Raw genomic sequence first — 13,259 nt, 5'->3', positions numbered from 1 at the left:
TGGAGTGGGCCCTACGATGGTAGTGGAGAAGATTCATGTGCCTCCTGCTGGCGCCGGCACGGGTGCCCCGGAGTTGGCCTCTGTTTCTCCTCCTGTGGTGGGTGGCCCCCCCTCCTATGGCAGATGTTGCAGACAACGGTGCGGCCCGGGGCCTTGTGATGGTTCTCGAGAAGGATGACCGCCGTGGGAGTTCTTGCCGGTGCCCGGACCCGTGGCTTATGCTTCGGATGTGTTCCTTGTGGTGTTGCCCCCCTTTGGAGCCACCTCCCGTGGCGCTGCCCGCTGTGTTGCCACCCCGCCATGTTACCGCCCCCACCCCTTGTGTTACCGCCCATGTCCATTTGTTCATCATGTCTTGCCTTCTCTGTATTTATTGTATTTTCCTAATAAAATTCTGTACTTCCCTCTTCCCGGTTCCTGTGTGTTCCGGTGTTGTCATACTGTGTGTGTGGTTTTTTGGACTTTCCATGTAGCCCTCCTGGCTTGTTTCAACATTCCTTGCCATGTTTCCATTGTGCCCCTGAATATATTTCTGTGTATATATGATGCGTTTCCTGTTTTGTGCCTATTTTGTATTTCTGTTATACTGTTATTGTGTTTTTGATTATATACCATGTTTGATGCTCATTGTAAGTATTTGGTAGCCCGGGTATGGGTTTTATTTTTGTTCCTCTGTAATGACCTTTCTTATTGCATTTATTGTATTTACGTCGATAAAAAAAACTTCCTCAGCACCAGCAGTCTATAAATCAGTGGTACAAGATACAGCCGCCCTCTGTACTTCAGCTGGTGTTACAGCGATAGACGTCCCCTATGTGTCCACCGCTTTACCAGGCGCCCCAGAGTATTCCAGGCGCTTCAGAGTATTCCAGGCGCTTCAGAGTATTCCAGGCGCTTCAGAGTATTCCAGGCGCTTCAGAGTATTCCAGGCGCTCCAGAGTATTACAGGTGCTCCACAGTATTCCAGACGCTCCACAGTATTCCAGGCGCTCCACAGTATTCCAGGCGCTCCACAGTATACCAGGCGCTCCACAGTATTCCTGGTGCTCCAGAGTATTACAGGTGCTCCACAGTATTCCAGGCGCTCCACAGTATTCCAGGCGCTCCACAGTATTCCAGGCGCTCCACAGTATTCCAGGCGCTCCACAGTATTCCAGGCGCTCCACAGTATTCCTGGTGCTCCACAGTATTCCAGGCGCTCCAGAGTATTCCAGGCGCTCCACAGTATTCCTGGTGCTCCACAGTATTCCAGGCGCTCCACAGTATTCCAGGCGCTCCACAGTATTCCAGGCGCTCCACAGTATTCCAGGCGCTCCACAGTATTCCAGGCGCTCCACAGTATTCCAGGCGCTCCACAGTATTCCAGGCGCTCCACAGTATTCCTGGTGCTCCACAGTATTCCAGGCGCTCCACAGTATTCCTGGTGCTCCACAGTATTCCAGGCGCTCCACAGTATTCCAGGCGCTCCACAGTATTCCAGGCGCTCCAGAGGGCAGTAGTAGTATTACCACTCTTTACTACAACGAGTGTTACTGGAGAGGATTAAGGATATTCCCAGCGGGAGTATATCGACTGTTCCGCCCAAACGATATAAGAACAATTCGATCTCAAACGGTTTCACCTTGATCTTATCAACAAACGTTACTATGAACTTTATCCAGGCAATAACAGTGATATCTGCACCAGCTTAACGACAAGATCTAAAGCAAAGAAAAAGAAGAAGGCGAAGAAAATGACAAGTTAGAACCAATAAGTAGACTGGTAGGACTCTAAAGAAGACAACACCACAGTAACTGGACTTGACTCTACACTAAAGCTGGACCTCTCTGGCGTTCCTGGGTCTTTGGTGTGAGGGCCGGGCTTGACTGGTACTCCTGCCGGCGGTGATGACAACATCTATTTAATAATCCAGAAGGTGGGCTAAGCCGTGGCACTTTTTCTGTTACTACAACTTTTCCTCTCCAAGTCTATTCTTAAGCTATATCCACATCCCCTCTGACCCACTGGGTATATTGTTTTGTATGTATCGTTCGTTCGTTCATAAGTGTTCCACAAGACCTGCAAGCCAGCAACATGCATAGTGTGTGTTCTCCCATTGTTAATTCGTACCGTTGAGGAATTAGCAGTTGAATTGCGCTCCTTGCACTTACCTAATGGTACTTCCCTATTGGAAACACAATGGTCTGCTAGATCAATGTTCGATTTCGGAGGACATACCAGTACTCCCAGAGTGAAGTATTTGACATTCTCGTCGGCATCGCCGACACGTCACCTCCTGACATCTTAGAAGAATGTAATGGTCTTAACTTGTTTTCTCCAGATAAGAGGCACTTCAGAAACTATTACCCCTGAAATTCAGACCACACTGCAAGTGACCAAACTTTTTGCTACGCCCACCACAATGCTTCCAGGCTCAGAGGACCGTCCTTGTCAGGCACATCATTTCTTGGAGATCAGACAGGCCAGCCACTGAAATTGGTAAGAGCAACAACGTACAAAACCCGACGTTAATTGCCGTTTCCGCAAAAACTATCTGGAGAGAAGACAACTAGCGACCAACACTCAAGTTAAGAATCGAATCTTCTGATCAAACAACCCTTGGTGTAGAAAATGGCTTCGGGTGTTCTGGCATTTAATCAACAAAGTCAAATAACGAAGGAAACATACTTCCAGCTCGAACAATGTTATAAGTGTTTCATATATGACCATCTTGAACGAAAATATACTCTACACGAAGGAAAATGTAGCAGCTGCTCCCTCGAAAACCACTTCTGGAACTACCAGACTACCAGAAACATGATGCATCCTTAGTGACGGTGCCCATATTACAATGTCGCCGGAATGTCCACGGCTGAAGTCCAGAAAATAATTGAGGCGAGATAAGCCTCATCTGCAATTTACATGACAGCAAAATTCAACATTCAATCTGATGTTGAATATTGATTACAATCTCTATCAAGGGGACTCCCGTGTCCTGCCTCCTGGCATATTTGCATTCAGGGGCAGTGGCGGGCGTCGTTTCCCAGTGCGGGCAAGAGCGCACCGTGGAGCCTGCTCGGAAGAAGAGGCACAACAGCCGCTCGCTCAATGGATATTATTTCGACCCTCGTGCAGGAGTGGCTACAGTACACATGTCAGTACTGCCGCCGCAATGTGCGTTCGACATGTTGATGTATCTGTGTTACCAAGGAAAAGTGCTGCCACACTATAGCCTGACACCTGGGTAGGCCCATCATAACCACCTACCCAGCCACCGCCCACCACTGGACACAGAACAGTTCAAGTTCATGCTCTACTCGCTATTGCCAATAGACTAGTATTTGACAGTTTTACAACTGTAACAATTCCAGCCGACATAATCTTCCTAATTTCTGTTCCTGCAACACCAACTAACGCCCCTTCTGCTACTTGATCATTTGCAGAACCTGTTCTCTCCACCTAAGTTTCTTTACATGACAAAAACCACTACATAATCTATAGAACCAGTTCTCTCCAACAAACTTTTTCGTCATGATAAGACCACTGCAACATGTGCAGAACCTGTTCTCAATAACCAAGTTTCTGAACTAAGACTAAACCACTACACCCACTGCCTCAGTAGGCAGTGGGTGTAGTGGCGCTTCTACTCAATCTTCGCCGACAGTTCAAGATCCAGCCACTTCACCCATTATACATCGAAGCATCAGATACCAAAACTACTTATTCCTCCGGAATACTAATAGGCACTTAATTGGACAGAATATATCGCCTATTAAATACCAGCTGGCATGTTCTCAATATATTGTGCTCCTGACCCCAGCTCCACAAGCCAGGATGGTATCATGTGACACCGACACAAAACGCGTAACGACAAGTTAAACCCTCATGAAGAACAAGAAGAAGAAGAAAATTCTACATCCTCAAAAATGAAGGCCTACGAAGAAATTCTACACTACCGTGCCTTCTATACCGTCTCCCAGTCAAGTCAGTCAAGCAGCTGGGTCAAGCCCTGGCACTTGTCCTCCACCTACGGCAACTCCTCTCCCCCAGCTATACATCAACTGTACCCACTTCCTGCTCCCCTAACTGAGATTCATAGCAGTATTTAAGTTCAAGTTCAGTGGTGTAACTTTCTGTCGGTCCTTGACGGAGAGCGCACATCCCTTCGCTCCTCCTGGTAGTCACTTCTCGTATTCAGGTGTGCCATGATTATCATCACCAGACCGAGCTGGACCTGCGTCTTCCAGTCTTGATGGAAGACGCAGATTGATGGAAGACTTCTTGTTCCTGATTGAATTGCACCTGCTACGAGTTTCCTCAAGTTTCTTTTGGACAAAGGCCACCAAGTTGGTAAAGGGCAGCCAAAGTGCTTCCACTGTCTTCTCTGGCACACGCGCAAGTGAGTTTCATCCAGTACCCGGGAGCCAACCTTAGGGTACCATAAACAAAACGTCTTCGTATTGTTGAACGTTCCCTGAAATTCTAGTAAATAAACCTGAAATAAATATATTCCCGAAAATAAATGAAACACTTTTTAATTCGCTGCTCTCAATACGTGCTAGTACACACACCCGGGTTACAGTCAGTCCAAACTGTGTATAATAACTCTGAAGCTGCACAAGTTGGAGCGTATGAGGGATTCCCCGTAGGACGTGGTGAAGTCAATATACCTTTTCCTGAATAAATATCGTATCTTATTCATTTTGAAATTGCTTTGCAACAAGTAACATTTGCGAATATAGTTGATATACTTTATAAGACATAAGATTATCAAGAAATAATTACACTCTAATATATTCAGTACATAATAGTATGTATACTTGAGCAAATAATTACGAGAGAGACATTATACAAGTGTGGCAAATGTCCGATCATATTACGTGTGCAATTGTTTGCCATTTGAATATTATCGTATTACTCAACATGCATTACCGAATGATAAATGTTTAAAGATAAATTAATTTGCTTCCTAAAACGTTTACAACTCTAATGGGCAAACAAATAATACATATTCCGTCATCTATTGTTTAACTAGTAACGTAGAGAGAATACTTCAGTATTTGGGTGAAAGCTATACGTGATTTACCTGAGGGCCACTAACACACTTGTAGTATTGACCAAGACCGGAAGAAGGCGGCTTGTCAAAGCTCCCCCATTTTATCCAGAGGATATTTGCCAGGTGGAATCTTACAATTCGGCAGTGTTTTGGCCTTTATAGCTTCAGCTGGTAGGCAGTTCCACGGGGCCATAACCTTTTTGGGTGAAAAAGTATCACATGTTTACTGTCCAAAATTGTGGCTAGTTGAGGTGGATGGAATCCGTAGATCCTTGAGTGTGTCACATCCCACCTTTTGAAGAAGTCGTCTGGATCAATATCCTCCTTACTGATCAATACTTTAAAAGTTTCGGATCATATCTATATTTAAGATTTCTTCACGTTAGAGATCTAAACAACTTTAGATTTCTAGAAACAATTGGTGGTTTCAAAGATCAAATATATGTCAAATATATTTAGACATAGATTTTAATTATGTGCAAAACTGGTGTGTTCGCCAGCGGCCCCTATTGTTTAAGTGTCGTCATAACGACTTACCGAATAAAAACACCGTGTGAAACCTCACGGACTCTGAACCTCAGTGAGCCAGATGGTGGGCCCCACAGTGAGCCAGATGGTGGGCCCCTCAGTGAGCCAGATGGTGCGCCCCTCAGTGAGCCAGATGGTGCGCCCCACAGTGAGCCAGATGGTGGGCCCCTCAGTGAGCCAGATAGTGGGCCCCTCAGTGAGCCAGATGGTGGGCCCCTCAGTGAGCCAGATGGTGCGCCCCACAGTGAGCCAGATGGTGGGCCCCTCAGTGAGCCAGATGGTGGGCCCCTCAGTGAGCCAGATGGTGCGCCCCACAGTGAGCCAGATGGTGGGCCCCTCAGTGAGCCAGATGGTGGGCCCCTCAGTGAGCCAGATGGTGCGCCCCACAGTGAGCCAGATGGTGGGCCCCTCAGTGAGCCAGATGGTGGGCCCCTCAGTGAGCCAGATGGTGGGCCCCACAGTGAGCCAGATGGTGGGCCCCACAGTGAGCCAGATGGTGGGCCCCTCAGTGAGCCAGATGGTGGGCCCCACAGTGAGCCAGATGGTGGGCCACACATTGAGCCAGATGGTGGGCCACACATTGAGCCAGATGGTGGGCCCCACAGAGAGCCAGATGGTGGGCCCCACAGAGAGCCAGATGGTGGGCCCCACAGTGAGCCAGATGGTGGGCCCCTCAGTGAGCCAGATGGTGGGCCCCACAGTGAGCCAGATGGTGGGCCCCTCAGTGAGCCAGATGGAGGCCCCTCAGTGAGCCAGATGGTGGGCCCCTCAGTGAGCCAGATGGTGGGCCCCTCAGTGAGCCAGATGGTGGGCCCCACAGTGAGCCAGATGGTGGGCCCCTCAGTGAGCCAGTTGGTGGGCCCCTCAGTGAGCCAGATGGTGGGCCCCACAGTGAGCCAGATGGTGGGCCCCTCAGTGAGCCAGATGGTGGGCCCCACAGTGAGCCAGATGGTGGGCTCCACAGTGAGCCAAATGGCGGGCCCCACATTGAGCCAAATGGTGGGCCCCACAGTGAGCCAGATGGTGTGCCCCACAGTGAGCCAGATGGTGTGCCCCACAGTGAGCCAAATGGTGGGCCCCACAGTGAGCCAGATGGTGTGCCCCACAGTGAGCCAGATGGTGTGCCCCACAGTGAGCCAGATGGTGGGCCCCACAGTGAGCCAGATGGTGGGCCCCTCAGTGAGCCAGATGGTGGGCCCCTCAGTGAGCCAGATGGTGGGCCCCTCAGTGAGCCAGATGGTGGGCCCCTTTTAGCCAGATGGTGGGCAGACACTTAGTTCCCATCTACATTTTGTTTTTCTGTTTTCAATGCAATGAAAGCAATGGACAACCTGTTGTGCAGAGCCTCCTCAACATTCAAATGCTAAAAACATTGTTATGGGTAAAATGCAAGACACAAAATGCTGGCAATATTATTCTTTATGGAAAATATGAATATTCTTATTTTGTCAGTAATAATCTACTGTGCCTTCTTGGAGTCTGAGTTGGAATAATTTCCTATTTTATTCTCCTCACAAACGAAATCGGCTCAGTTTATTCTGCTTTTACTTCAGTAACGAGTATGTTACAGAACATGTTACCTTTAGGTGTATATATACTCTAATTATCAATTTACCTGTATGTCTAAATTTGGTATTCATATCAACCTTCAATGTAGTATTTGCTAATCATCCATTATTATTTCCTTATCATTAGTGGGGTAATTGGATTGGAACATTGATTTCAGGTGAATTGCCAGGCACCAGGGCCAGGTGTAATGCCAGGCACCAGGGCCAGGTATAATGCCAGGCACCTGTACCAGGTGTAATGCCAGGCACCTGGACCAGGTGTAATGCCAGGCACCTGGACCAGGTGTAATGCCAGGCACCTGGGCCAGGTGTAATGCCAGGCACCAGGACCTGGTGTAATGCCAGGCTCCAGGACCAGGTGTAATGCCAGGCACCAGGACCAGGTGTAATGCCAGGCACCTGGACCTGGTGTAATGCCAGGCACCAGGACCAGGTGTAATGCCAGGCACCAGGACCAGGTGTAATGCCAGGCACCTGGGCCAGGTGTAATGCCAGGCACCAGGACCAGGTGTAATGCCAGGCACCAGGACCAGGTGTAATGCCAGGCACCAGGACCAGGTGTAATGCCAGGCACCTGGACCTGGTGTAATGCCAGGCACCAGGACCAGGTGTAATGCCAGGCACCAGGACCAGGTGTAATGCCAGGCACCAGGACCAGGTGTAATGCCAGGCACCAGGACCAGGTGTAATGCCAAGCACCTGGACCTGGTGTAATGCCAGGCACCAGGACCAGGTGTAATGCCAGGCACCAGGACCAGGTGTAATGCCAGGCACCAGGACCAGGTGTAATGCCAGGCACCAGGACCAGGTGTAATGCCAGGCACCTGGACCTGGTGTAATGCCAGGCACCAGGACCAGGTGTAATGCCAGGCACCAGGACCAGGTGTAATGCCAGGCACCAGGACCAGGTGTAATGCCAGGCACCAGGACCAGGTGTAATGCCAAGCACCTGGACCTGGTGTAATGCCAGGCACCAGGACCAGGTGTAATGCCAGGCACCAGGACCAGGTGTTATGATCTCAGCCTGCAGGAGAAACGAGTCTCCCTCCTTGAGAGTTATTCATCAAGCCTGACCTGATTAGAAGGTCTAGCAAATATTGAGGTGATAACGCATATGTAAAATAGTTGCTTGGATATGTATAACAGTTTGAGATTATGGGCAATGAAGGAGAAAACAGATAAATGACTGGCTAGGAGATGTGGACATTTTGCTGGAGGCGTGAGGCTCGCTTCCGGAGGACCTTGACCTCACTTGAGTGCCAGACATCGCAGGGGAAAGCCGCGCTCCGTGAGCTCCCGCCAGAAGGGAACCCCTAGTGATATATCTCGAAGAGAAGAGAAGTGTGTAGACGTGCCAGCTGTGGAACCGAGCTGGGAACGTTGTGGTCTCAAGTCCTGGTCGAAGAAGAGAGTATCAAGCCGGCCAGAGACATTATTGTGGGCGGTGTAAGCGCCGTGACCAGACGCCGTCAGAGGGAAAGCGCCCTCGACCATTTAATCTGTGGTAAGCACGATATACGCCAGTTCATAGTGATTGCTTGTAGTTGGTCGTGTGCCCAGCGACAGTAGCGATGTTTATTTATAAGTTAGACATGTTTTAATAAGGCAGAAAGCCTGAAATAGGAGAGTGAAGAGGGAGGAACACGGAGCGACGTCCGTCCCCTCTGAGCTCTGACAGACGACTGAGGGAGCCCGGCTCCTGACGGAGGAAGACCCTCCCAGCGAGTGAGGACCGCCGCCGGGCGAGGTGGAGTATGGACCCGCCCAAAACGGGGGAGTCCACTCTCACTGTATGTAGAGGACAGATAGAGATTTAAGGCAAACATATTGTGTGATTATTTTTGTTTATGTGTTAAAGGGGAACATTTTATTGGAGTGTCGATGGGTTGCAGGTTTGTCTTTGGGGAAGAAGTTGCTGAGAACTTCGAAGCCAGCATAGATGAAGTAATTGATGAGACTACAAGGTAGTGAAGCAGAGGACCTCGAGCTGTGAGGAGAAACAGTGAAGAGGAGTGTCACGTGCTTCTGTAGAGGTGGTGTAGCAGCCAAGAGAGCTGTGGAGGAACCTAGCAGAAGTAGTAGAGCACCATAGTTGCTCAAGGAAACTTCATGATAGCAGCCTGGAGGAGCTGCAGAGGATCCTGGTAGTGAAGCCCGGAAGAACCTGAAGATATCAGGGTAGTGAACTTCCAGAGGTGGAAGGGGAAGTTCTGGTGGATTACTAGTAGGGAGTTGATAGTGTTTGGTTGTCATTAGCGTGCAAGACGCAGTGAGAGGTGAGTGACTGTTTGCATCCTTATGTCAAGGAGGGTTTTATACTGAAGTTTAGAGTTACAGTCGTAGGCTGGATTACCTACAGATGTATGCGTTCCAGGACTGACAGTGATCGATTGATCATTGTTGTGCATCAATGAACATTTATACTGATATATGTTATTGCATTCAAATGCTGATATTCTATGTATATATTATCTTGCTGATGGTGCAACAGTGTATGTAGACTTGACCAACTTGAGGAGGTTGATAGTATCAGGTGGTGAACCAGGAGATAGGATACCACTTGATAAGCTGATGGTAGAGTTCTGGTTGTGTTGGAGAGCAACCTGATTGTGATATTATAGAGTATAGGATTCATTATTATTATATGTGTGTATGTATCGTGTATGTGCTTTGTCTAGTAAATGTATCCCAATTTGCTGGTGTTTGCCCTTGTCCTAGTGAGGCTTCCCAGGAGGTAGTAAAGAGGGAGAGAGAGAGAGAAAGAACCAAGAACCACTGCTGTGGACAGGGTAAAAGGTAATAAAAATAGGTCAAAAGGGGATTGAGGAGATCATATCACCTAAGGAGAGAGTGGGGAGTCACGGCGGCTCGAGTGGGTGTGTGCACGTGACAACGAGGCTGAGTGTTGGAGCCGCATCCCCTAAACATGTGACGTGGAGCCCCTCTCCAAGAGCCAGAAGCGCCTAGTGTGATCTCCTAGTGAAGTGTAAGCACTCTCCCGAGTTGTGGGTTGGGTTGTCCGTAGAGAAGGATCAACGACGACAACACCAGCCAACCCACAGACTATAATAAATTGGGGGCCTGTGTCCGGGAGAGTGAACTGACACACCCACACCCTGTCCAAGAGTGGATTTGTACACCCTTGCTGAAATAGATAAACTGTGTGACCGCAGGTGTATACTCTCTCTCTTGGGAAGACTCACAGGACAAGATGGAGAAGGTGCAAGCATTTGTGGAGTCAGGCAAGCCTGAGGACTTGGAAGGTTGCACGAGGGATCAATTGAAACAAATAGCAGAAAAATGTGGCATCAGGTTGAGAGCATCTAAAGTAGCTGGGATGAAGGATGAGATCCTGAGGCAGTTGAGAGCCAGGAGTGAAGCGGCAGAGCAAGGAGCCCAAAAAGGAGCTGAAAGTGGAAAGGAGGATGATGGGCAGGATGAAGTGAGATCCCAAGGATCGAGTAGGAGCAGCAAGAGTAGCCGCAGTAGTAGGAGTAGCCGAAATAGGAGCTTGGAGAGATTCCAGTTAGAGCTCCAGATGCAGCAACAACGAGAGGACAAGGAGAGACAGTTCCAGCTGGAAAAGATGAAATTAGAACTCCAGATGAAAAATGAAGCCGAGAAGGAAAAAGAGAGAACCAGACTGGAGGTAGAAAAAGAGAAAGCAAGACTAGAGGTCGAGAAAGAAAAAGAGAAAATCAGAATAAGGGAACTGGAGTTGGAACAGGAGAAAGAAAAAGAGAAAGCAAGGCTAGAGGTGGAAAAAGAAAAAGAGAGAACAAAACAAATGCAGATAGAAGCGAATAGAACCTTGGCTGAACAAAGGATTGAACATGGGTTGCCAGAGAGCACCACCCAGGTATCACACCCACCAGACGTTAGGGTTAGGGAGAAGGACATTCCCTTGTTTGTTCCCGAAGAGGCAGAGAGCTTTTTCGAGCACTTTGAAAAAGTAGCCAGCATCAAGGAGTGGCCACAGGAGGAATGGGCCCAGCTGGTCCAGTTAAGATTGACCGGTGCAGCCAGGGAGGCATACACCCAATTGTCACTGGAAGAGTGCCAGGATTATGCCACGGTAAAGAGCAGCATATTGCGCTCGTTTCAGTTAACCCCAGAAGCTTATAGGAAGCGCTTCAGAGAGATGATCAAAGTTGGAGCATGTACGTTTGCTGAGACAGCAAGAGATCTGGAAAGACGATTCCAGAAGTGGATTGAGGCTGCTGGAGTTGGATCCTACGCTGACCTGAAGCAACTGATGGTCATGGAGAAGTTCTTGGAGATGATGAATCCCGAAACAAAGTTCAAGATCCAAGAAGCAGGGATAAAGGAGGTGAAAGATGCCGCAGATAGGGCGGATATGATTACTGAAGCATATAAGAGCTTGAGGGAGAACAGAGTGAGAAGCGAGGTGAGACGCAGCAATGGCAGATCCAGTGGAGTCTGGGGAGGAAGAAATTATGAGAGACCCAGAGGAGTCTGGGGTGAGAAGAATTTTGATAAATGGCCAGATTAAAGTAAGTACCCTAAAACTCAGAAGAGTAGGTCGCGCACTTCGTCTGAAAGTGAAGATGGAGGAGCAAAACGAGAAACTGATCGTTATCCAGGAAATCAAGAGTCCAGTAAAGCCCCACAGAGTGCAAGTAGTGTACCTGGCCCTAGGAACTCTCATGCGAGTGGACAAAGTCAGAGCCACTCTGGTTCTTATAGGAGAGATTTCTCCCAGGTGAGATGTTACAATTGTAACGGATTGGGTCACGTGATGCGAGATTGTCGGCAGGGCAAGAGAGTTGTGACCCTGGCCATGTGTGACCCCCGAGGTAAATATGCCAATGTGTTCCGAGACAAACCACAGAGAGTGAACTTAGTGAACGAGAGGTATAGGCCGTTCATGAGCAAAGGTTGGATCAGTGTAGGAGGCCAACCTGAGGTAGAAGTTGGTATCTTAAGAGATACCGGAGCTAATCAGAGCTTGATTGCGAGAAGCCTGATTGGGAATGATCGACGGTTAGCTGGCAGGAGTAAGATGAGAGTATATGGGTTATTGTCTGAGAGTGACATGCCCGTATGTACTGTCCAGCTAAGGTCGGAATATGTGTCGGCAGAGGTGATGTTGGGATTGTGCCCCGACATACCTGTTCCAGGAGTCCAAGTGATCCTGGGGAATGACTTGTGTGGGACAAAGGTGTTGCCAAGAGTCATGGCGGAGACTGCCAGAGGAGTGCCCAGAAGGCCACGGCACGAGTGGGACACCTGAGAGTGTGGACCTGACTGACATCCGAGGAGATGAGTCAGGAGACCGCCAAGCCATTGAAAACCCCGTCTCGGTAGGGACGAAGGCAGAGGTGGCCGACAAGGAAGACGCTGGAGAAGATGAGACAGTGTCGATTCAACCAGTGGAAGATATCGATGTAGATATAGCATGGCTGTTTGAAGAAGGTCCAGCCCAGGAAAATGAAGTCTCGGTGAGGTCAAAAGTGAAGACGGCCCAGCCGAAAAAGAATCATGTGAAGAGAGCGGACCTGAGTAGAGCCCAGACTGCTGAAATTAAGAGTCGGAAGGTGAATGTAACTGTGCTGAGTAGGAATGAGGAAAGATGTGGACATACTGAGGATGGGAGTATAGCGTCAAGTGGTCCACGAGCACAGAGGCATAGGGATAGTGGAGTTAAGTTGTTTGAGATGTCAAGAGTTGACATGTTTCACAGAAAACGTGGAGAAAAGATAATGAAGAAGAGAAATAGCCGAGAAAATGAAAGGAGAAGAGACAGTATGTGTGGAGAGATGCTTACGAGCACTTTGGGAGAGGCAAAGCGACATGTACAGTCGAGTGCTGTTGAGTATAGTACAGTGCCCGAAGAAACATTTACGGAATGAAGAAAAGTTGAAGGAGAAGAAATAGAGTTGTATAGAGGTGAAAAGTGTGGGAAGAGGATGATGATGCAAGCATGGATGGATAGAAGAAAGCCGAGGACTCGATGGAAGTCAGACAGGATGAGATCTTGGATAAATGAGGAGACGCAAGGGAGAATCGTCGGTGAAGACGAGGGAGTGAAGTATGATGACAGGAGACGGAAGTATAATGGCAGTAGATGGAAGTGTGAAGACGACAGAGGAGGTACAGACAGCAGA

General features: G+C 48.7%; 1 protein-coding gene across 1 annotated transcript; it reads left to right on the top strand.

The window, feature by feature from the left end:
* Window positions 1-5,509: 5,509 nt before the first annotated feature.
* Window positions 5,510-6,817, top strand: LOC123756511 (S-antigen protein-like). The gene has a single exon (XM_045739761.2). It carries the CDS (start codon window positions 5,510-5,512, stop codon window positions 6,815-6,817), a length of 1,308 nt encoding a protein of 435 aa, XP_045595717.2.
* Window positions 6,818-13,259: the final 6,442 nt, after the last annotated feature.

The sequence above is a fragment of the Procambarus clarkii genome, chromosome 25 (assembly GCF_040958095.1).
Source record: "Procambarus clarkii isolate CNS0578487 chromosome 25, FALCON_Pclarkii_2.0, whole genome shotgun sequence".
Taxonomy (NCBI): domain Eukaryota; kingdom Metazoa; phylum Arthropoda; class Malacostraca; order Decapoda; family Cambaridae; genus Procambarus; species Procambarus clarkii.
Note: the sequence above shows the minus strand (reverse complement) of the source record. Positions and strands in the feature narration are given on the sequence as shown.

What these genes read in the sequence shown, in the direction of transcription:
- LOC123756511 (XM_045739761.2), top strand. Translation starts at nt 5,510, where the DNA reads ATGTGCAAAACTGGTGTGTTCGCCAGCGGCCCCTATTGTTTAAGTGTC.